At 40.7% G+C, this 25,989-nt stretch overlaps 1 protein-coding gene across 8 annotated transcripts in view; it reads right to left on the bottom strand.

Annotated features, from left to right (window-relative positions):
- Window positions 1–25,989, bottom strand: part of CREBBP (CREB binding protein) — a 103,465-nt gene that overhangs the window by 52,663 nt on the left and 24,813 nt on the right. For all 8 annotated transcript variants that reach the window (XM_068909196.1, XM_068909202.1, XM_068909197.1 and 5 more), the window contains 3 exons: window positions 11,306–11,482; window positions 809–1,058; window positions 163–276 (listed from right to left, as the gene is read on the bottom strand). In XM_068909196.1, the coding sequence (XP_068765297.1) occupies window positions 163–276; window positions 809–1,058; window positions 11,306–11,482 (541 nt within the window). The remainder of the gene's footprint in view (window positions 1–162; window positions 277–808; window positions 1,059–11,305; window positions 11,483–25,989) is intronic.

The following is a 25,989-nucleotide window of genomic DNA, read 5'->3' as shown; positions in this document are numbered from 1 at the left end:
ACAGGAGAATTCACGCCAATATATTCATTCTTATATAAGACTAGTACTTACAGCTATTAAGTTTGTCAAGACGCTGTCAAAGTTTATTCCTACGCTGCATGTTTGATTAACGCCATTTTATCAGTATCATTACAATATGACAGCAGTAAAACAACCACTTACGCTGTTGGTTTCTTTTATCACTGGCGTTTTTCAAAGGAAGGCACACAGGACAATCGTGCCGAGTACAATTCTTCCAGTGGGAGATGATTTGTCGTGAAGATGCACAATGAGCAACTATAACAAGAGAAAGTGATAGAATTAAGCTTACTGCTTGGTTTACTGGTTTTGAATAAACTCATTTCATTTTTCAGAGCGCTATTTTCTCTCCGCTACAAGCAATACTGTAAATACAACTAAAAACAGCTAAACGCAACTAAAAACTTTTGGGATTCACTAACAATGCCATAACAAAATATAGGACATTGGTGAATTCTACATGAGGGAGTTGGAGGCAAACACGTGGCGGACATTACATCCTCTTTCTGTAATGCTGGAGCTGGAAAAGAAAGGTAGCTTTCAAGGCTACTATTAGTACTATTCTACTTCAGAAAGGCAAATATGGCTTTCTGTTTTCTAAAATGGCAACTGCAAAGAGACCAGAAATGGAAATTGGGGTAAAAATAATGAAAAATATACCAGCTGTTTAGTTAAAGAACTAGTTGCCAGATACGGTCATCTTCTTGACAAAAAAGAACCACCAAGGACAACTACGCAAGAAATCTTACACAGGTCATTTGCAAGAGTAGCTTTAGCAACACGCTCTCACCTTGACAGGCCTTCCCAGCTTGACAGTGTGTCATGTGGTTGAGGACGTTTTTCATGGTTCGACAGTGCGGGAGAGCACAGGCTCGCACCTCTCCGTTCGCTTGCTCGCGCCTCTGACATTTGTGGGCATGAAGGAGCAAAACCAATTGCTGCTGGATCAGTTTGCGCTTCTCCGGATCTGCTGTTGGTCCAGTTGCCATTGCCTGCGTTGGTACAATCCCCACTTGTTGTACTTGGGTTTGCATCTGGGACTAAGAAAACAGTCAGTTTAGCATCATGTTTGCAAGTCTAAATTCTGATCTTACTCTTGTACAATAATTTGAGCACCACAAGACTACTCACCGTGCATTTTGACGTGACTGGCTACAAGTACTATTAAACTAGTTTCTGTAGCCTTCTTGACCATTTTGCATTGTACTTTTGGAGCAACAAAAATATTTTGAGAGATTCTTTTGTTTAGACATTTACAACCAATACTTTAATTGACAAGCCATCCAGAAATCTTCCGTTAATTAGGTACATCATAATTCTAACAGGAAAAATGAACGCTTGCCAAACTTGGATATGGAATTCAAGTATGTTTAATAATATTTTAGTATTATCAGCACTACACCTTTCAATCCCAGTTTCTTGTCCCCAACAGAAAGAGGAGTTCAATGGGAAAAGACAGAAAAACGTATCCGACTAGCCTTATAATGTAATAGTAGGCAGAACTCATTTTTGAAACCTATACTAGCATTCTGTCTCCTCATACAGCAGTTCTGATATTCCTTTCATAGAAAAAGTTCCAAAGTAAAATAAATCCGTTTTTCTTCCAGATAGGGACATCTACTAGGCATAAAGCAATCCAGATATAAAGTGAACTAGAGTTAACTACAGGGTGACGCTAGGTTGCGTCTGCTCGTGAAATTCATTCCAATATTTTATTTCCAACATCCATTTTTCATGAACCTACTTCTACAACGATGCCCGAGTACTGTCCTGCATACCCACAGAGATCTTCAGTCTAGGATACATCCGAGTGGAAAAGGGCTTCCCTGACAAGTTATTTATTTAGCACAGATTCAGGAGCTTTTTGATTACCTTATTGGACCTTTTGAAGGACAACAGATGTAGAAACCTGATTTTCAAAATGTTCTTATCCTAATCAAAGATGATTCCATTACACAAAGCATATTCACAGCCTGCACTAACTTCACCAGAAGCAGCAAGTACGGGATCACAAAAGTGCTTAAATCCTTATGATTCTTTGCCTGAATTAATCGCACAGACAAAGATTAAACTGTCTCAAGAAGCACTTTGATTATTCACTGTAAATACAGGTTACCAGAGAAAAGCTTACCAACTTCCAAGCTGCCTAAGGAAAACCAGCTGTTGAAAACCCTTTTTAATAGAAAATAAGAAGAAAAGGTTTATACTAGAGAGGTAACACAGGAAGTAGTTCAGTGCTTTCTACAGAACTACTGACCAAATCAACCTTAAGCGATGGGATATATCATTATTAACCCACTCACTCTACTCCTGACCTTTGAGAAAAGTTTTTCAATCGCACTCCCTAGAAAGCTCCACAACCTGCAAAATAGCACAAAACTCATCTTCAGAGATGAATAAAAGTTCCCTGACAAAAGCTGTCGTTACTTCAGCAGAAAATTTTGTCCTCAGTTTTGCCACTTGCACATCAGGTACCTTTTCTTCTGCAGAATGAAGCACACAAGTCCCCGAGGAAACAAGAAGGCTGGTATTTGATGGAGGAGGTGGGGACTCTGCCACTGCTAATGATTTGGGCAAGTCTGAAACAACGAACAAGTGCTGCATCTGTTTGTCAAGAGCTTGCTAGAAAACAAGCGGTAAAAGGAAACAGGGAGGGAAAAACTCATCCACTGATGCTCACAGGGCATGCAGCTGAAATCAAGTTTCTCATTTCTTCTGTAAGCAATCTGTGAGAGCAGACACGCTTTGCTGAAATAATTTTTAGCTTACAAATAGGAAACGATTAGCTCAGCCAATCTGCACAAAAATACAGAGACCATGCCAAAGAAAATCTTGTTGAAAGTGATGTTTTCATCCCAATCAAAGAATTGCTTCCCAAGCCAAAGTCCTACATTTGTTATTGCCCTACCACAAACATGACTACAGCTGTATCAGCACAGAAATAACACCCTGCCCGGAAAAGGTTTCTAGAAGATCAAGTAACCAAAGAGCAGAATCGTGGATTATCAGTAGTTAGAAAAACAAGCAGCCTTGGCTCAGATGAGAATATCTGCATGTAGGTATAATGAAAGAACAACTCACAATTTCTATTTCCTATACTCTATAGAGTTATGCTGGTCACTGCTTTAACCTCACTAAGTCCTAAATCTGCAAATATTCTCATCTTTCCACCATCTCACTTTAGGGACTGTTAACCTCTTGCAGAAGTTGACCTCGTCCCCGTTAGATTACCTTCTAAGGACGGTGGTCTGCAGGAAGTAGTTCAAAACTGGAGGATATACTAGTGCCTGAAGTCACTCTAAAGGGATGCAAATCCTCTTGTCACCCACAGAAATCTTTCCATTGCAAATGGGAAGACACTACATTATTGTTCCACCTGAATCACTAACAATTTTCTCGAAGCAGCAGGAAATTCAGAGGCTTTGCTTCCACAACTACAGTAAATGATTCAAAGGTCAGATTGGGGGGGGGGGGGGGGGGGTTCATTTGTTCCTCTTGCTATCTTGCTGAGCTCCACCATAAATAGAACAAACAGACCAGGGACTGAAAAGCTTCCCTGACTTCTAATCGAGATGGAAGCTTCATTAACCAGCTTTCTAGAAATGGAGTAATAGCTGCTTTTCGCTGTAGGAATGTTGTCTTAGTACCATGTAAAATTATGGAAACTACAGGTACACATAAGAAGATTAGTTCTGCCCATTCCCTATTTTGAAGTATTCTACAGGGCAAAAACTTCTTCTGGGCAGTACAGATGCTTATATCTTTCGTCTTCATCGACCTGGAAGGATGCAAAGTTCACCGGCAACTTACTCAGATGACTGATAATCCTCTATGTTTTCCTGTGCTTACGTTACAAAAGCATTCAGCCCTCTGTCCCTCAAGATCAAACGTTATCTATCTTTTCTTATAAAAGCAAGCATCAATTGCAACAGCAGTGATTATCCTTCAACAGGTCAGAACTTGATACAGAAGAAGGCAGTGTCAGTCTAGCTTCCATACAGCATCACATTTTAAAAACACACTTCCTCTTCCATTATTTCTTCTTATTTCCGTGTCCTTTCCTTCTCCCTGGTCATCACAGAATTCTTCTTTCTGGAATCACCACATTAGGCCAAATCCTGCATTACAAGATGCCTGTTGGTTCTTTAAGACAGGTTTGTAATCAACAGTGGATCTAAGTGAGATGATTAAGAATCCACTGCTACAGGACTAGTATTTCGATACAGATGTTTGTTTTGTAGACCTTTCATCATCCTAACTTGAAGGTAGGCTGCGCCATCAAATCGGTTAGCACTTTGTACTTGTGGATTTCTCAATCTGCTGACATCTTCAAAGAGCAAAGAGAGGTTATTCACCAGTAAAAAGAGCTTTTTAAAATGTGTCATCCACACATTCATTTACATTGTGGGCACATCCAGCCTATCAATTACGGCTTTTTTTTAAAAAAAAAAAAAAAAGCCTTGCAATATCTGGAGAGCGCCATGTTGTATTCTACTTTCACCTCTGCATGAGTACATTCAAAGTGGATATACGCATCAACTGTAAATCTTGAAGAACGCTAACTAGTAAATAATATTTCTACCTGAATTAAGCACTCTGTGTGATCAACTCCAATCTGTACCCCACACGTTTACATTAAGGTGGAAAGAAGTCCTTCCTGCAAACAGCAATTGCAGGAGTACTCTAATAAGCTCTGCATCAGCTCTTAGTATCACTGCATCAACCACTTAAGTACTATGCTATCGCAAAGTTACAACCAGAGCTCCAGTCATTTACCGAGAATATCAAGAAAGGAGGCATTTCTCCATACAGTCACTTCATGAACCCAGGCGTTCTCCAGTGACTACCAGAGGTTCACTTTGAGGGACACAGAGTCATTCTACACTTCTTGCAATTCATTCTGATATTCTCTGCCTGGACGGTGGTTTCTCTGGTTCCATCAGTTAACATGAACCAGCATGGTCTGAACAGCCTGGCCCTATCTACATGGAAAGAATCCTTTTGATATCATGAATCTGGTGGTCTGCCTTGGCTCCAGAGGTTGGAGGCTTAGTCATGCACAGAACAGGCTGACATAAGTGGAAGTACCTGTACGCACAAGTGCCTGCATTTCCTCTTCCAAAAGCAGGAGGAATCACAAGCTGAGTCTGTAGGGTAAGCAGAAGACTAAGAGGGAAGAAAGGCTGTCTGAGCTGAAGGAGATGGAGAGGAACTGGGCACAGAGTCTCAGAAGCTGCTAGTGCTCTCTGGAGAAAGCTCTACTCAGGCGACAAGAAACCAAGTTAGTTTCTTAGTAGCACCAACCTGAGCGCCTGCAGTGCAGCTAGCAAATGAGCAGAGAGGTAAGGTGATACTCTCAGCTCTTGCATACAAAGTCAGTATCATGCACGGTCCTAGCATGAAAAACATGCTTGGAGCCCGAGCTTTATTCCTTTGCTTTAACATGTGGCTCCAGAGTTTTCATATCAGAAGTGAGTAACAAGATTTTCATCTTTCAACTACCTTTCACCACTATGGACTGTAACTTTTATCTCTGAAACTGGTACTCGGGAGTGAGCCCTATAACCTTATGAGACCCCACAACAACCACAGAAGGTCAGGAGGCTCCTATGGACCTGCCACAGAATGAACTTGAACAGCCAGTCCTCAAGGTCTTCAGAGACCTTCCTCCGTGCACTTGGCTTTCAATATCTGAGATAGTTTTCTCGCTACACCACCATATACCTCAGTATTATGCAGCTGACTGTGCTGGGAACCAAGGCTGGATTAACGTCCTTCTTCAGGACACAATTTTGGAGCTTCATGTCCTTGTCTTTATAAGCTTTCTGATTTGAAGGACAAGCAAATGGCGAGCAACACACACCAAAGAAATGTTTCAAAGCAATAAAGGAACAAAGCTTCATAAAGGAATCTGCAGAGTTCAGTTCTTACATACAGCAAATGGCCAGAATATAATTTTAAGAGAGGCTTTTATAGGATTTACTGGATAAAAGAACAATGAGAAGTTTGTAAGCGAAGAGAAGGAAAGCTATGCTGTCAAAGTGCTGACTATGGAGTGCTTCACCTCAACTGATAGAAGAGAAGAGTAGAAACAGCAATGGATATTCTCTACCAAATACGTTCATGTACGGGGAATGGGAAAGTGGAAGACGAGCCACAGCACTGCAGGAAGAGCAGAATCTGTTTGTCAGCTCTCTTCTGTCAGCCTAGCACCTTATCTATGAATGTTGTGAGAACTAAAAAGCACGTTCTCCCCTTCAAAGCAATATACGTGCCCAGCATGGCCTCCTGCACAAAGGCAGAAGAGAGATGCGTGCTCTGCTCACAATACACAGCTTCTCTGGCACGGGGCAGTAGGTGTTGGATTTGTTTCCAGTTTATTAAGATCTGCCCCTCTAACAGACTGCGACTAAGCAGCGTGGACAAAAGCTTTTCCGAGCTGTTTGCTAAGCTGCTGCTCCACTTCATATCAGGTGGGACTTTCTCAAGGAAGAGAAGGAACGAGCATGTGTGGGGAAGAGAAACTTTCAGAGTGCAGGTCAGGGCAGGCAAAGGGGGAAGGTGAGCACAGCAAACGGAAAACCTGCAGCACATCAGAGACAGAGAATGCTGATGAGAGCAGCAAGCAGACACCCAGCGTGCCTCTGAGCTGATGGAACCAGACTGCTCCTGCTGTAGAGGAGAGGACTGTTTCAGTTTGCTGCAATGGAAGAAAGTCACTGAAACGTAAAGAGAGTAAGCCTTCAAGATTTCAAGCAAAGTTCCTCACTGTAAAGACAAAATAGATGAAGAGAGATTTTTTCATACATCTTTTTAGAATAAAATATGAGTTGCCTATTTTAGGTAGTTATAGCCCTACTTGTTCTAATTAAACCTGGCTTCTGAATTTAAAAGCTTTCTTGGTCTCTTAGGAAGCTCACTGCACTCTCACCTCTTTGGCCAAAGACCCTTGTGTTCCTCTCTTTGCTGATCAAAATCATTACTAAGCAAATCCAAAAGACACAAAAGAAACACAGAAATAAGGAAGAACACAAGCCTTAGCTCAAGAGATGCAATTTAAAAATGAAACAGAGATGAGCTGCCCCAATTCAAAGTAGGCAGTGCAAGGGAGAAAACTGAGGAGTAATGATTCTGTTAGCTTCCAAAAAGTCACATTCTCTCAACTCCATCTGCTGGTCAGAAGGGTAACTGTGAAACCACACTGGTGTCTGGAACCAGCCAAAATTCACACACCCTCCTTATAACCCATGTAGAAGTATTAGATTTAGTTGTGATGCCCATCAAGAAAACACCCGCCGTCACCCTTTGTATATACAGCACCGCATAAACTGCAACTCTTCAGCAAATCTGATGGAAATGTCTGATAGGGCTCCCCCTCACCGACAACCCACCCCAAAATCTGCAGGTACTCTTAATTTAAACAAGAGGCTCTCGGCTCCTGCTGCACAGGGTGAATGCCAAAATGCGGACCACCGCTCACTTCCACCGTCCAAAAGTTTTGGATGATCTCACCCCAGCTAAGCATTGCCGATCCTTTTTCAAACAATTTAAGTCACACTGAATCTCAGGAAAGCACCTCTCCAAAACGTCAAAACATGGCAGAAACAACACTTTCTTTCAGGAACTAGTTCTTCAGTCAAGACTTAAAGCTACCCATTTTGTAAGCAAGACTGACCATATTCTGTTAAAGTCATACAAAGCAGTAACTATGTCTGCCCACTTTGAGACATTCCCACTGGTGGATGTCAGAATGTGCTACCAAAACTACCAGCTGTAAGTAAGACTTTTTGAACTTTTGCGTAAGGAGCTATTCTACAAATGGAATTTTTATCCCTCATCTGGTAAGATCGTGTATTTTTGAAAACGGGCCATCAATCAGCCCTTAAGACAAACTGGTAAAACTCCAGGATCCACTAATATGTTGCTTGGCTCCACAGAGTTAGGGAAAAAAAGTGAACAACAACTTATCCTGCTGGACCTGAACACTAATACCTTAAAGCTGACCTTTTAATCATTTTAATACCATAAAGGTCTGTTACTTCTGTCCTAATTAAAGAGATTAAACCAAATGCAGCCAGCAGTGGCTTCCTGCCTACTGTGCTTCCCAGGGCCTGGTGTAAGGTCACCCTCGGAAGAAAGGCTGGAAGATGCAATAAACTTGGATAATCACTTCCATTTTTTGGGACGGAGGGAGGGAGGGCAGGTGCTCTTCTTAAGAGAGTTTGAGGCTGAATTTGGAGAGAGAACCCACTGCTGTAGTTGAGGGTTATCCTGCCCGCCAGTGTGATGATTACAACTCTGGCAGAGGGAAAACTCCTGGTTAGAGGTTGAGGTAAGGGGTGTCGCACAAGTGCCACAACGGTGGTTAGGTTAAGAAACATCCTCATCTTTTGGTTTATTTTTACAGCATACACATAAGCTTACAACAAAAGGCACAAGATTATGAAAACAGTCCCTTTCAACGCCTTGTTTTTCAGGACAAAGAGGTTCTCATCGTCTTTCCTCCCTATTCTCCCTCAGTGTATTTTCTAGGTGTCGGTAAGTATTTACATACTCCTAGTGGCAGCCAAAGAGAGTATTTAATGTCCAGCTGGAAACTGATTTTCTGTTTCAGATATGCCATACGTTACTCATGGTTTCACTCACATGAGTTTGCCTCTCACATGGGGTAGGACTTTTGGCACCTTTAGGATTAAGGATAGCATTGAGGGCTGTTTTGGCAATTCCAAGCAGCTTGCAAAAAAGCTGAAGGTCCCTTTAAAAAAATATGTTGCTCATTCTTTTCTTATAATAGATACAGGCTGAACTTCTGATCCTCCACAGGTTCATTTCTGATAGACTTCTATAGTGCAGTGGTATACAGTATTCCTCTTGAAATCTGCCTCCTTCAGAAGACAAGAGAGACTGTTCTCCAGCGGCCAAACACATTAAATCAAACATCTGTCACTGGGATCTGAATACATCGCAGTAGTCCAAAGTGACATAGCAAAGGATAAAGGGATTACAGGAAGAAAGCCTAACAGTTAAAGCACTTTACCTCTGCTCTAGGGAACTGCCTCTATCACAAACATGTAACTTTTCAGAAGCACCATCTGGGTCATGTTCTGTTTGCCCAAGCTGAGACAGAGATACCACTTTCGTAAGTTTCAAGAGTCACAGATCCAACTGCAGTGAAAGTTACTTTACCCAAGACTTCTCAACTGAAGGACATTTTAGAAAGTTAAGCCCTAGGAGTCTCAGGTTGTACACTAATGCTCAGCAGGTTCTTCTAATCTTACTCTCTTCATGCCTCTCAGCCTCAGGTTTAAAATTGGGATAAAACATCTTTTTCTCATAGAGGCACTGTGAAAATCAACTAATCCAAACTTCAAGTATACCCCTACTTCAGTGATGAATACTATCGAAAAGATCACTTGGAAAAGACTGGCTGAGTGAAATTTGGTGTTACAAACAGTAAACAAGGTCCATAACCACACACTGAGCAGCAGAAATGGAACAAAATGTTGACTATATGCTCTGTCAGAGGACACCATTCATCCTGCATACTGAACAAAGCAAAGTCTCTGTTGAAGAAATAGCACATGGTCACGTATGTACTACTCCTAACCAACTACACTGCCTTATCCGTTTCTGCCAAGTAAAGGCTAAAATGTAACAATTCTGACATTTCCTTTTGACTTCTTGACTTTGCAATAAAAACGTTTAGTCGGAAATTTCAGTTTTTAAAGATGAAAGGAGCAAATCTCCTCCAATTTCACCATCAGGAACTGCAAATGACTCTAACTACCACATGATCCATAAGCAGGGTTGGGATCTTCTGGCTTTACAATACAGATGCCAATGACCCAAAATATCTATTACCCTCTGTATTGGCTTGAGGGAGGAGAAAAAGATATATTGGACATTTGAGACTTTCGGCACCTGAGAAACAAAGAAGGATGGTTTTGATTCTCCTCCTCTCAGGAGACAACTCTTGTTTTTGTCATGCAACTTACAGTACCAGAAAAGTAGGTTTCCTTTATTTTCCTCTATCTTTTGGACAAGCTTGGAGAAAAGAAACTGAAGTTTTCTTCTTTTACCTCCTCCTCCATCACTAGACAAGCCTTGAGAACAACTGCCTTTTTTTTTTTTTTAATCCACCTGAGTATCTGCCACTACATCCTCCACTAATAGGTGAGTATATTAAGATTTAGGCTTCCAAAAAACAATGACATTGACATGAGCATAAAATTAGGCTTCAGAATCATCAAGTCGCTGAGATGAATACAGTACTTCAGGCAGATTTTCAGTTCTCTGCAGAATCAGGTGGATAATTCATTGGGCTACACATGAGCCATGCTTAAAATATTTTTAAAACAGAATGAGAATAGTCACGCAGCAAATTATCTTTCACCACAATTCTGCATGTGTACAAGTGGTATTCTGGACATGGTCTTAACTCCAGCCACCAACTCCTTCCAAAAAATCATATGAAGTGAAATACAGATCATACAGACTTGTCAGTGGCAGTAAAGGAAAAATCAAGAAGTGCTCTTCCAAAAAGCTAGTTTTCTAGTTAAATTAAAAAAAAAAAAGGCAATCTGCATCTTATGGAAGGTTTTACAAGTTTCTATAGTAACTGCTATCACGTATAAGAGTATAAAACGCAACAAGCTGTAGTTTCCATAGAAACAACACAAGCAGTTTGATTAATACGCAGACATACTGAGACAAATGGGAATATTTAATTTCATTTTACAAAGAAAACTCTAGTAAACAGAATACTACAAACTTGGGCAAGAAATACTAATAAGAACTATTAAGTTTGTGAGCTGCAAGCATGGTTTGCACGATATATACTGAAAAGCATGTGATGTGCTTACAGTATTAGATTCAAGGGATATGGAAGGTACTCTTTAGCTTTTGAGGGAAGTCTACAACGTATACAAAACACACATTCTAATCGATTAAGGAATTTAATGCTACAAAGAGCACTTGTAGAGAAAACATTTTAACCTGGTTTGGAACTAAAGGTCCCAGGACAAAATGGAAGGATGTAATGCAATCCTTGTAACAAACCATAGTGCTCGCTTTGAAATTTAAATTACTGCACAAGCACAGTACGCAGACTGTGTCTAGATGCTGCCTCACTCAAGCGGTAGTGAACAACCATGGGGCAACTCTGACGTTTAAATGACAACCCAGAGAAGATCAAAGTTCAGTAAAGTTGCAGGAGCCATGTCACCCATGGATTTAAAACATACAATGAAGACACAACAAGTAAGGGAAATAATACGATTCAACTCACCATATTTGGCACACTGGTGACTGGAGTATTCTTGATGTCAGTAGGAAAAGGAGACAAACTATTTGCCATGCCTGGCTTGTTTGGTAACTGAGGATTCACTCCTGTAGCTCCCATCTGCTGCCCTCCAGTTTGACTGAAAGGCTGCCCAAAGGGACTAGTGTTACCTGTCATTCCCATCTGGAAGAGAACGAATGAAATTATCATCATTTTCTTGATTCAGAAGGGGCATTAAAAAAAGAAAGAAGAAAAAAAGAAAACATACGTCAAATACCCATCATTGTATTCATAGAGCCCAAATTCCACTTAAAGTTGCTAAATATTAAATTCTCAATTTCATAACTTTAATCAAATTTAAAGTAGTTTTAAAAAAATATATTTGGCTTTTTGCATCTCCCCTATGTGTCTGAAGCTTTGCAACTCAACTTAACAAAACATCATGCAAATGCAAAGGAGAGAATAAGATTATCCTTCCCAATCTGCACTGACAGAAGGCTACTTTTTCCAACGCTGCAAAAATTTTGGAAAATAAAACAACCCTCAAACCCTGTATTTTGTGCATTCTGTGCACAAAGAGAAAGAAAGGGGAAAGAGAGGGGAACATATGCAGGCATCCAACAAATGGTCATCTACTTATGTTTTGGTACTTGAGGGAAAAACGTGATAAAAACAAAAGACTATCTAAAGCTGACATCCATGACAAATTACAACCCCAAAACTTCTTAAGAATGGCAAGCAGAAATAAGACTCCCACTGAATTATCAGAGCGAACACTGTCTATCCAAAAAAGCCATTTAGCCTGAAGAACGGTCTCCCAAGAAAAGCAGTGAAATCTCTATTTAGTCAGTTAATATTACACTTGATTACCTGAAGAGTTATGCTATCAGGAAGTTACTTCTTCCAAAGAGGATGCCTAAGACTATGCCCCCCCCCCCCCCAAATAAAACCAACATGAAAAGTCGATAGGATGGATCATGTTTGTCTCCCCATCCTGGGAAGAATTTTGGACAACTTATCACCTGTCCCGAGTATAAAATCCAAACACTGAGCAAGTCTTTATTTGAAATATTAAATCCTGGTTTTCCTTTTCTTTGAGCTCTCCAACCCTTCCGTACACAACACGCTAGCTTTCCAGTGTCCTGGTCTTTTTGCTTCCGTTATCAGCAGGACTTCAGGAGGACTATTTCCATGGCTGGAGAGAAGAACTGCGCATGTCACCTAAACAGCATTAACAGCCTCGTAATAAGGAACTGGCTCAGCAGTTGCTTTTTCATGTTTACAGGTACCTGACTGTTGATGGAGCCCTAGTGAACAGCTCCAAGCTATGCCGGGGCAGAGTCCAATACAGGCCGCTTGACTGTGCCCTGTCCTCTTTGGCAGTGCACTTTGCACACTCGGGTTTCAGGTAGCTAGCCCAGAAGCGTTCAAAACCAGATTTATGTTAGGAGGTACCTCCTCAAAACCGCATCCTTCAGTGCGCGACTGTCGCCAGATTCAGGCCTTTTTCCACTGCACAAAACATTCTGTCCCTATAGATGAACCCGACCCTATACATTCGTGCACTTGCCTATTAAAAAGCTGCTACCTTGCAGTGTAACAGGTTACCATATACTTGCTCTGTTCCAGAGGAAAGTTGAATAATTTGAATAGTACATACGACCAAAAAACGCCAACTGCTTTGCAGCATCTAAAGTTCAATAATAAATATTGCTTTTCAAGAAAAGTGGCATTGGCTCAGTTGGCTGCAAGACACACTGTTCCTTACCAAGCAAGGAGAGCAGAAAGCCTCAAGGCTATGCTTAGGCTTTTAAACAAAGGCTTAAATTTCTGAATTTTCAATTGGTTCGGGTGAGGCCTAGAAATAATTACAAGATGTTCTCACGAGGAATACTGCAACCTCAAATTTTGGGGCAGATGCATCGATCTGATGAAAAAGTGGAATACAACTGTACGTGCCTTTTTTCCTTAATAGCGCCTCTCAAAAACTTTAAGAACAGACTTTTTTTCAGGGTGGAATGGAATGGCGGGGAGCTGGTTTTAATAAAACGGTCCAACTGTCGCAAAGATGCGAGGTCCTACAAACTGAAACAGCGGATCATCTTAAACCTGAGCTGTTTAAGACCTTGGATGGAGCGTCTGCATATAGGAAAGATCGTATAATATCTAGCTCAACACTTGCAACACTAAAACAGTAAAAGCATTCACTTGTGCTTTAAAAGTTATTTTCAAAAAAGTAGCTATGCATAAAAAGGCTGTACAATAGTCTGCTATTTTCTGTATGAAGGGTTTGCTTTTCAGTACTTGAAAACTAGACATAAAACAGGTGCAACCAGAGTTTTAATCCATGCGACTTCAAGCAATCACATCCCTCAATGATTTTCACAGAAATCAGCCCCTCCCTCCATGGATTTGGGCAGATTTGCTCTGAAGAACTGGTAGCAAAATGGTTAATAACATTACACACTTAGCTTAACCCACTACTTCAGATGAGGTTATACGAAAGGATCATCTGATCTCCACAGCTATTCATTAACATCATGAAAGTCTATCAGATTTCATTTTAAAGAGCAAAGAAAACTTCTGAAACTAAAAAGTGAGATTTTGAGAAAGTAGCTTATGACTATTTTTAAACCTTTCAGAGGACAAAAAAGGGAACTTTAGCCACATGTGGCTGTTACTCAGTTTCCCCTTGTTTCCAAATCCTGAAATACAAATTTCATTTGTCCGCAGTTCAGTCCTGCTGTTCTCCTCGAAATCTGCTTGCAGGTTTTGGATTCTTAATAAACCAATATATCTATTATCCCAGCTAACACTGCAATGGCAGAATCCACAAGACCCTAAGAGTCCTACAGCCGCCGCCACCACCCCTGTGAAAGCACAGTGGTGAGCCTGAATAGGAAGAGAGGATTTCTTATACAGACAACATTTATTTCTACTATTTCCACTGCCCCACTTGGGCCAAACCCATCTGGAGGGGACGGTGCAGGCAAAATCCAACTTAGAGCTTGCAGCTAAGGCTGGAGCATACTCAGCTGGGCGCAGAGGAGCGGGGAGGAGGTGGAAAAGACTCGGTGCAGACAGTTTAGTTGCCAAACCAATGCAGGGGCACTGAGCATGTGCACTTTAAGATTTTTCCAGAGGACAAAATACCCTACAAGCACTAAGCAACCGCAATCCTAACAGGTACCACCTGCTTCGTTTGCCCCCTTTTTTCAGTATTTCCTTTTCAGCGGATCTCATTACGAAATGTAACACATCAGAGCTCAATACAACATCGAAAAAGCAACCTTTGATTTTTTCCAAGCTACTATGATGAAGATAACAAACACCTAAAAAGGGGGAAATTAAGTAATAGATACTCAAGCAAAATCTTAAGAACCGCCTTGCTGCCCTTTCAAATCAAGTGCTAAACAGACTAATTTCCATTTGAAAACTTTTATTTTAAACCTGCTTTCGACCGCATATTATTTTAACGTATACAGGTATGCTCGCATAAACGAATGGATCCCAAAGCTAAAGTTACGCCAGTCCGCTACTTTAAGAAATAGCATATACTGCGAGAACATTGTATAAACATTAGAGGTGCCCTGTAACCTTCATTTTTGAAAATTACTGCCACTGAAGCAGACTGCCAAAGACTTTTTTTTTTTTCTCCGTGAAAATGGGCTTCAAACAACTAACAAACCAAAATCTGTAAAGACGGAAAGATTTAGCTTTCTTATGTGGCAATCCTTGAAGTAATTATAAAGGCAAAAGTCAAGAGGGATCATACACCAGACCAATTACTGTTCATAGTAGCAGTAAAATAAAAGAAAAATCTGTTTTGCCTCACAAGACTTAAACTTATTGTCATGACTATGATTTCCAGGGACTAAGAAAACGCACAAAACAGAACGCAAGAACCACTAATGAGCTGTTACCTATTTATAACAGTTTTCAACTCAGGCAAGGATTGACAGGGAGTTTTAGTCGCAGAACAACCTGCTGCCAAACAAGATTAAGGTCAACAGCTTTTCAGAGCTATTATTCAGACCCAATGAGAAGCTCAAAATTCATTCCAATAAAAACCACCTAAGTAAGTAAGGTAGTACCTCCAGCGAAGGGAACCATTTTCAGCCCCGTCGCGGGCAGGAGAAGAGAAGGCAGAAGACTCAGCCAGAACCCCTTGGTCTCACACACTGACAAAGATGTCCAAGCGCGTAAGGGATTCACCAGCATTTTCCTAGCTAACGATCTGAACGTTTAGAGCAGTTTCTTTCTGAAATGCTTCATCTAAACGAGCACTAATTGGAATCCCCAAAACAATTGGCAAACGCGATCAGATTATTGGGCATACGCATGCTAAAGATTTTGCACCGCGTGTTCATTCCGCAAAATGAAACCAACAGTCTCGAAGCTAACGGAAAGTCAGAAAGTTCAAATGCAACGCTGAGCCCCTCACCCTTCACCCCTGCCGCCAAATTTCTTCCTGTGTGAAATGAGGAGGTAGGTGGGGGGAAGGCAGATACTCAGAAGACTCTCGCTTTCCTATTTCTCAACAGAGCTCTGATCCTGAATTAGCTAGTTCACAGAAAGATTACTAGGTAATTCCAAGTTATCAAAAAAGATAAAACAGCAAGAACATAGTAGTTAGCAGCCTGATAAGCATGGTCATCTTCACATGGGACTCTGAGCCACCACAGAGACTTACATTTTGCCCCAAGTTAAATTTACTTTCCTGAAAGCAAAGAAAGAAAAGGGCACTCCAGCAGAGTTCGTTCTTTTCCCACCTGCAATGAATGGGCATGGATCCGTACCACAGGGCTACTCAAGCTTCAACATATCAGTGCACTTGTGTTGTAATAAAAGCATAAAGCTTCTCTCCTATTTGTCTATCTTATTTTTCTATTTCAAAATTTTGGTTATGTTCCAGCTCACTCCCATTTTGTTCTAAGCTCCTTACGGATGCTCTCTTCCACATTGCCTCCTCTTCCTCTCTACCAGCTCATTCGGCTGTCAGTTTGTCACCTCCTTTCCCTATCTGATGGAACTGTCATCTTCTGCAAGCCATGTTCTCCACTCCTCCATATTGGCAATCACCTCCTCCGAGTCCCACCTCACCCTCCTGCAGCTCAGGTTTGGTACCTATGTTTGTCTTCTGTGAAACTCTTGCTTCTTGATCAGCTCTTCGTGGTCACAACTGCAATAAATTCTGATGGAGGGAAGTTAGGAGTAAAGTCAAAAAGCTTTACTCCCAGCTCCTTAGTTTGCGCTTTCCACCAGCGGCACGCTTCCTACCCGACTGTTCCATTAATCGCAGCGGGGCAGATTGAGAGGTGATGTAAACTACACTAGTGAAAAAAACTGCAAGTCAAGGTTAGAAGTTAATGAAGAGGTAACATGAATGATGCAGGACGCTATTTTAAATATGTCTTTCCACTCTAAAACAGCTGTTCTCAGAAACGTGACCATACTACTGTTCCTTACGGGAAAGACGCACTTCATCTGCTAATTCTGCTATCCCAAAAAGATAACCAGATTCTGTTCCCCTTTTTTATTGCTATGGCAACTCTCTAAGATATCAGAATCTGTTACTGAGTATGGGTAGGAAATACAGAATTTCATTCAACTCACACAAGCCAAGCAATGCACAAACTTACAAGTTGAAAACAACTGAACTTACAGCCTTTGTTTAGCAGGCATGGACAATGCAAGACATCTCCCACGGCAAGGTTTTGGGCAGCACGTGTGGGAGGCTTTTTCTTTGTTTTGCTTTTCAGTTATTTTTCAGAGTAGAATGGTTATGATAGTAGTTATTTTCAGAGTAGACTTCAGCTTCCTCCATTTCCTGGAGCTTCACAGATATTACCAACCAAATCTGTGACCAAATACAGACCAAATCTCAGTATCTCTCATGATGGTGCAACTCATAGTTGATATGACAGAAATGAGAAGTTCAGCAATCTAATTTAGGACCACACTGGATCTTAGTACTATCGTGTTTCTTTACTTCTAAAGCTTCCTCTCCTCCCTTCCTTTATCACTGCTGACATACCACAGCACTTCTTCCTCTAGCCCAACACCAAGGAGCTACTCCCTCTTTGTACACTAATCTTACAGGCCATTAATAAATCCTGCTCCTTCCTCCTACTGTTAAGTTTTTATTAACTATCCCTTCAGCTCTGCCGCTACCACCAGTTCTCTCATCCAAGCATTTAGAGTTGCTTCATTGCCACATATCCCTCTGAGGCTTCCAAGACACGCAACCAATACAACATGCTGCAAAAATCATTCACTGCTACAAGGTGCTTTTCGCAATCCCTTTTTTAGCTTCCCCTCCACTATGCTGTCAGAAACTTCAGAACTCTGTGTATTTCTGCTCCTTGCTACCCATTTTCCTTTGGGAAATTCTGATCTCCTCTGCTGCCTTAACCCATCCTTCCCACCACAGTTTCCAAACTTAATAAAAGATATGGCAGGAGAGACTGAGGTTGCTATCAGTTTTCCTGCAAGAGAGAAAGCCACCCTCGTTTACAGACGCTAAAAAGAGCCAAGGAGCAAGCGTCTGGCTCTGCCACCACTACTGGGTTTAGGTCTTGAACCACTGTTGAATCATTTTCTTATTATCAGTTGGTCCAGACAGATCAGTCCAAAAAAAAGGAAAGATTTTTCATCAAGTCTTGGAGCACTGACTGTTCTGCAGAAAATCAGGAGAAGGTTATTCGGGCCTAGTACTAAAAAGAGAGAAAGGAAAAACAAAGCCCCCACAGATGTGAACAAGCCTGTCAGCAGACAAAATACTAAAAGGTTGACATGGGAATCAAAGAACTCAAAGCAGCACGGGTTCAGTGGAAAAGAAACTTGGTCAAAGTAATCTGATTATCATCCAATCCCGTAAACTAAAAATAAAGCTATCGTTAATATTCAATTCAGTATCAAGTAGTTTTTCTCAACTAGAAAACAGTCCTAGAAAGGAAGGAAGCCAGCTAGACAAGCTTGACTAGACTGCCTTTGAAAGTACTCAAACGACAAACCTGAGCCCTCGATATGACAACCGGAGGTATAAAGAGAATACCGCGTAAGCATAAAGTGACATCTTTATGCTTTTGGCTCGAAGCAAACGCTATTGTAATGATGACGATCATGCGGCATTAATTCTTCAGAAAAGATATGTAAAAATGACAGACTCAGAGAGGAACCCAGGAGAATTTACAGAACTAAAATGCATGCCCTACAATGAGACTAAAGCAGCTCAATGTATTTAGTTTGTTAAGACAATGAATGAAACGATCCTCAAGTACCAGTTCTGGAGGACAGAAAGGTGGCAAAGATTTTTCCATTTAGCAAAGATATAGCCACAGGTAAGATCTGAAGCTAAAGACCTTCAAATGAAAAAAAGGGAATATTTTCAAGGGAGCAAGTCTCACTGAACTGAAAGTTATAATCATTCTTTAACTAAATAGAAGGAGCTTCTGCTTATAAATAAGAATTAATTCACAGAAGTCCTATGGCCTATGTTAGGGATCCCACGACAAGTAACGATCGATAAGTCTGTCTTTGTGTCACTAACTGTCGTTTTTCTATGTTTTTCTCTATACAAAGGAACCTGATGACGTAAGGTGAATTAACAGTTCCTTTCTGTTTGTCTAGAGAGGACACAAAGAAGTGAGAAGAAAACACATCTCAGGAAGCAACATGATACAAGACCTAGACCAGGCTTCCAAGCCCATTAACCAAACCCAGAGACAAGTATCAAAGTCCAGGAAAGCAGAAGTGCAGAACAGAAACCAAAACCGGCATCAGACAATTGTGTCATCCTCTGCCCGTTAGAGCCTGAGCAGACAGAGCGTGGCTAAGTGCAACTTCAGATGATTGCTCTTATAAGGACAATTGCAGGACAGCATTTCATTCTTTCACTCCATCCAGCTGCAATTAAGCTGCCTCTTTAGACTGACACTGATTGCAGGATCACAAAAACAGTGTTTTAGCTAGGTATCCTAAGGAATCAGCTTAAGTAATTGTGCTGTGACAGGCAGCGCATCATCTCCTCCCCCTTCCTCAAGTCAATTCTTCTTAATCGCTTTGGAACCCAACTGGCCAATTTGACCCGTTTCGGATAAAGGTCTCCCAGGTAATTAAGTTCCTAAGATTTCTGAGCAGCTAGATGGACAGGTAGATAATGACACTCAAATCAACAGCATCTCAAAGAAAAGGCAGGAAGACCTCAGCTGTTACCCAGTGGGGTTAGCAGCAGACACTCAGTGTATCCACGGCTCCGCGTTACCCACCGTTACTGCTAGTTTTGTCCTGTCAGCACATCAGAAGGATTACGTGAGGACGTGGGAGGGAGAGGAAGGCGCTACAGGAAATGGTTTAGAAGGCCCTTGGGGAGCAGTTCTGTGAAGTACTACAGCCGCTATAGGGCCAGTGTAAGGAGCACACAAACCCTGCACAGCCAATCTGCTAGTTAGGCTCTTCTCACAATTGTTTCGCCTGTGTTTTTGGCGATGGAAAAATAGCAAGAGAGCCTTTTCTTCCCCCCTGCAAACTGTTCCTGCATCTCTGAACGTGGCAAAATAGGTATTGCAGGAAGACAGAAAGACAGCCTAATTTTAGTCAGCCACTACCATGCTTATATTATTTTGGATTTTGGCTATGATACAAAAGCTAAAACCAATCTTAATGCTAAGCCCCAGATTAATCATTAGACTTTTGTTTCAGAGAACAGAACATGCCTGCCAGGATTAGAGAAAGAGGGGAGAGAAGAACAGAGGCATCCTGGATAGGACCTGTTTTGATAAAACGCTAGATCATCATAGACTCTTCTTGTAGCATTGAAGAGTTGCATATGTAAAAGCTTGTCTGTTCAACAGCAGGAATTGCTCTGATAAAACATCTGTCACTCACTACTGCTTTCTACAATCCCTTATATTTATAAGGGGAAAAGATTCCCACCTGCTTTCTCCCATTGTATCACTGCAAGAATCCAGTGTGAAATAACCCTGTAAATGCGGAACAGATTGAACCAGTTTCACCTTTCAAAAGCTGCCTATAAACTACAATGCAGTTTTCTGAATGCGTGAGCTATAACTAAGATTATGCTATAATCAATAACCTTAGTCTGACACAGCGACTGTGGATTGTATGCGAATACCTTCAAAGAAAATAATCCAACCCTTGCAGAATCATTGCTACTCATTGCACTCATGTGCTTTATCCAAGGCCCCCTATTATAGCACCAGTACGTTAGGGACATGTTTTTATTTTTTTATTTTTTAAGAAACAGCTGAGTTGGCATGAAATGGCAGTTCTCCACTTCCCATTGTCACCTACAGATCCAAGAAGCATCCCTTGGGTTTGGCGTAGACACGTAAGATCGACAGAAATAAACGGTACATGGCTGGTGCCTACACGCTACCGTTGACATAAGCCACTACGGGACAGGGACGATTCCGATGTTATGCGCTCACTGCCACAAAGCATGCAACCCATGCAACCTTTGCCTTCCTCTTCTGTCAGTCTCAAACCCAGTCACTTCATTCTCTGTTATTGGACTAAGCTTCCAAATCCCTGGTGACCAAATTACAGTTCTGCACCCGGGCTTCCAACATGCAGCTCAGTAACAAAGCTCAGCACTCTGTCACCCGTCACTCTTCCCATCCACTGAAGCGTTTCAGCTACCAAAAGGGGCGCCACCTTGCTCGGTTCCAATTGTTCTCAACTTTCTTCCTTTAGATCTTTCTTTTACTTAAACTTTTTCTCACAAGGAAATCAAGTATTCAGGTGTCTCAGACGTTCCTGACGACCAATTAAAGTACACGAAACACGGAATGCAAAAGTAGATATGCTCTAAGTAATGGAGAAACATTAGGTATTTAAGACTTACTGCCTTATCAGCTGCTTTTAATACTGTTCGTAAGGAATAATAAAATAGGACAGAACTACTTTGAAACAGCTTCATTTCTTCCTTCCAGAGTGGTCACTCAATGAGAGAGATGGAGACCTATGCTTTGCTATCTGCACTGCTTCACTACTGATTCCTAGATGAATTTAAACACATTTAAGTTGCAGAGCTACCATGAATTGGCATCAGCCACTCAGAGTTAATCCCTCCCAAGTTCCCGTGTGTTATTGCTCTGACTCTGGTCAACTGCGTTGCTTGATCGCTCAGTACAAACCAGCAGCCTTCCAGCCAGGCACGCTGGGAGGACTTTGCACTTTGGACCCTTATCTCCCTCTGGTATGGAACACAAATCAGTAACATGAAGCAAGGTCCACCTAACTGATTAAGGCTCTCAGAGAACAGGGAAAGATGGGTCTGGGTGGAATTTATGTTGATTTGTGAAGTGGGAAAGATAGGCTTTCTTCACTACACTGGCATCATGTTGTAACTGTTTACTGAGGGAAAAAGTAAGCCCTTACTTATTGCTATTTCATCCTATAGTAATATGTTCCAAGAGAAAGTCACCATGGTGCTTGGAACATATATGCTAGCAGGACAGATGGAGAAGCAAGGAAAACATTAATCATTGCACGGCAGAAAGCCAATGGCATTACTGAAAAAAAAAAAAAAGAAAACAAAACAAAAAAGGTGAATTCTGTAATTCGGTTTAAGCGCCAAGACAGCGGCTCTCCTCTTACCTCAGTTTAGGTGAAAGGTTCTGATCAATGTGCAGATCTGGCAGTTTGACAAAAATACCACTTACAACAAAGTCACTTCTAAAGTCAGCGAGTAACAAGGCCGCCGTAAAAAACACTTTTCAGGAATTAATTTTAAGAAGTAAATCACGACCTGGCTAGCAGCGCTCACAGGAAGCGCACCTTGCGCTGGAAGTCTCCATTCCCCTATCTTTTGGGCTAACTGCTATAAAAAAGCCTAAAGAAATAGATTCATGAAGCTTTTAGCGTCTTGCTGTTCAGTAATAAACTAACTCAAAGAAAAACACTCAGAGGGTCAGGAATAATTGTAATTTATTTCATCCCTCATTACAGGACAAAAGATTTACTAAAACTAGAAATCAAATTTAAAAAATCCCATTAAGAGGAAGCCAGGTGTTTCATTACCACTTGTGAGAAACTTTGAAAATCCCTTCCAAACATTTTGCAGAGGTCAAAAAAAGACAAATTTAAGTATTCCAAGGCAACAAGTCCACTTAATGCAGAAATATTTTTACATTCTTTATTACTAAAATACAAAAGACAAGTTCAGGGGAAAAGATTCTTTACAAATTACTGGCTATACACAGAACAAAAGCTTTCAATAAATTTAACTAGAAATCAATGTTTTGCAGGAAAATGGCATGCTTGCACTGTATATGTGCATAAAGAAAGAAAATGCCTCCAAACTTCTTTTTTGTGGGGTGGGGGGGAAGGGAGGGAAGAAAAGGTCTGCAAGGCCTGAGTCCTGAAAAAACGGAAAACGCTACAGGAAGAATTAAAGTAATTTCTGCACTAAGCATCGCCGCTGTACATCTGCTGACAAATAAAAAATAAAACTTAGAAGGTTTACTTTGTAGAAAGTGTAACCTCTGAAAATAAATACTTGAAAGCTTTACTGAAAAATTAGCTACAATGATTAACGCATTCAAATCGCACCAAGAGTTTTTGGCTGCCAAGCAGAAAAAAAAGTCTTTGTTCAGATAAACAAGCATACAGTTGTCTTACTACATAAATACAGAATACAAAGTTCATCAGACATGCCAAAATTAACAACTAAAGAAGAGGTTTCAGAGGTTTGTGTCATCAAGAAAATCTCGTTGCTAGACAAATTTTAGGTCAAAGTTCAAACAAAAAACCCACTAAAACCCCCTTTTAACGGTGTTTCTGAACGTTTGCAAAGCTTTTCATCACTAGAGTGATGCTATCATTAAAAATCAAATATCTATAACATATTTATCCTCTTCCCAATTGAATTCTAGCAACTTGAGTTAGTTGAAATAGGTATGCCTAATAGATTTAACTTTAACAGATAAAAGCAGCAGAGAAGAAGATGCACAACACAACTATTACCGAAACATGCAATATGAGATTAAGTATATCTTAAAAGTATTTTGCAATAGAGCAATAACCAGTTTAACAGGGACCTAGCTGCCTGTACTGCACAATCCATATGATTAATTCTGACTCATATTTACCATTATTTAATTTAGGGTTTGTATTTTATTAAGTAAGCATGACAACTTGCATTAAACGATCTGATCACCTTAAAAGAAAATCAGGCAACACAACACACGAGAATTTAAATATAATCTGAAATAAATTAATCCAATTCAACAACACTTAAAAAAAATTTTGAAGGACTTCAAAATTCAATTAAGACATGCCTCTACAGACAGCTGGCTGTATGCAAACATGCCAACACCTTTATGACTTTACTTACAGAAGAGGCATCAGCAGGTACTAAAACACCCACTACGGTCCCATCCAAATCCCAGAAGTTTATTACGCAGGAATCCAATTCAAACATTTTTCCCTCCAAATCATTCCTATAGCTTGTCCTCCATGGTTAAGCTAAATGCAGGTTTCTAAATTTGTGATTCAAATCAACAGCAACTCTCAATGCACAGTAACACCTGCGCTTCTTTCTCTGTTTTCCATATCACAGGTTTCAGCCTTTCCATACGTACCCAAAAGGCCGTACAAGAATTTACAGATACGTCAGGTGGCACCTCCACAGTTCTGAAGTTCCTAAGGTTGGCTGGAGGCAGTCAAGTAAAAGGAGTGCAAACCAAGCTCCAAAAATGCATTACTAGAAGGAATAAATTGTTTTGAAACAGTAACGTTATTTAAGAGGTTTCTTTTCCATGTTTATCTCCTGTACCCTGGCTAAGCATGTATTAGCAAAAAGTTTGGGTCATATGACATCCTATCCACCTGGGAAAACGGTAACAGTAGCTCTTAAGAGTAACAGCAACAGGGAAGATGTCTCAAAAACATGATGAAAAGAGGTATTCAGTTTACTCTCTTTACAGTACGCACACTCCTTGGCGGAGCGCATCCTAAAGTAAGAGTGGATACAATGAAGGGAGAGACTGTATTTCTAACATAAATTAATAATTATTTTATTTCAATCTAGGATTGAAAAAAATCAAATAGACAAAAATTTTACACTACAGAATTTTACACTAAGGCTCACAATAAATACGTCAAAAAACCCCAATATAAATTACCCAAAATAGGCGCTTAACACAAAAATCCTTACTTACTATAACATCAGACTATGAAACTTATATTTTTGGCTGAAAAAATTTTAAATTCGCATCAAGAGCCAAACGTGCTTATTTTGAAAAACTATACTGACTTGAAGAACTCCCTAGAGATCTACAGTCTTTCTGCAGAAACGTTCTCCTCCGCGAAGAAAGATCTAACAAGTCATGCGAAGCTGTCAAGAGACTTCTGGAGAGGTTTTTAAACAAGGCAACATCTGACGGCGGCGTCTGCAAAACACCCGCTTAACGCTGACCAGCGGGAACAAACTAGGCCTGGGCGCACAGATCTCGCCCAAAGGCGGCTGCGTGCGTTAGCCACGGTATTACGCAGAAACGTATTTTAACTCAAGATCCACAGTATCAAACCAAAGGTGTAATTGCAAGGCGCTGGCTCGCTCAGCCAAGAGACTGCACGCGCACTGCTTAAACGCGGTTCAGTTCAACAGGGGAATCCCTTGTTAGCCTCATGATGTCCACCTACCCACTCTTCACCATTTCCAGAGCGCAAAGATCTGCCCATTGTAAAGGTTACTATTTTATTTGGTCGACTTCCAAAAGTTTCAAAGGGTATTGTGGTCTTCCGCCGTAGCAGCATTTCTTAAGAGAAAGCAGCAGTCTCCTCCAGCAGTCTTTTTCACAGGTGAATCCTTTTAACAAGGATGTTTTGTTCTTATATTTAATATCTTTATATTAATTATGACTCATGCTAACATGAAGACACTACTGAATTATGGCACAGCATGCTTCCTATTTAGCAAACCTAAAACAGTTATATACACATACCTAAGTAATAAAAAATTGGGTGTAGAGTTTGACTTTATCAACTCGCATGCTTTAGATGCTCTTCCACCCTGCCATGTTAAAGATGCTTTTTTTTTTTTTAATTCTAGGGGCAAGAAAAAGGGTGGTGGGGAGGAGAAATGAGCACGTGCAATTCATGGCCAATGGACAAAGTTACAACAGTCAAACTATCATTCAGTGCCACACAGAAAGGGAATTAGGTTTGCAAACAAATGAAAAACAACAACAGGTATTTCCTCAGAACACTAGCCTTCACAAGAAGGAAGAAAAAAGCTATTACAGTTTGCTACTATTTATACTCAGCCCTGCAAAGTAAACTAGCAATTGTATCACTAAAGAATTCATAATTTTTTGGAGATGTGAGGGAAGCGCTTAATGAAATACCTTTTCTCACTTAAAAGTTTTTTTTTCCTTTTTCTTTTTTTTTTTTTTTTTTTTTTTTAAAAAAAGGACTAAGTGTTTAAGGTGAGAAATAGCCTGCTGACTACAAAGTAGACTTGAGCACGTATGGTGCAGGACTCTTATCATTTGCATCTTAACAAAGTGCTTTCACTCGTGGAAACTGTGGAAGGAGACTCTCCTCTTCTCACACTCCTCCACTCCCGATTCCTAGCTAGGTCAAGCATATTCCACACTACATATAATTTTCAAAGTTTCTTCTTGCCCATTTTCTATGAATGCACACCACCGTTTAGCTTA

The sequence above is a fragment of the Struthio camelus genome, chromosome 15 (genome assembly GCF_040807025.1).
Source record: "Struthio camelus isolate bStrCam1 chromosome 15, bStrCam1.hap1, whole genome shotgun sequence".
NCBI classification, from domain to species: Eukaryota; Metazoa; Chordata; class Aves; order Struthioniformes; family Struthionidae; genus Struthio; species Struthio camelus.
The sequence above is the reverse complement of the archived record's forward strand: the minus strand, read 5'-3'. Positions and strand labels throughout refer to the sequence as shown.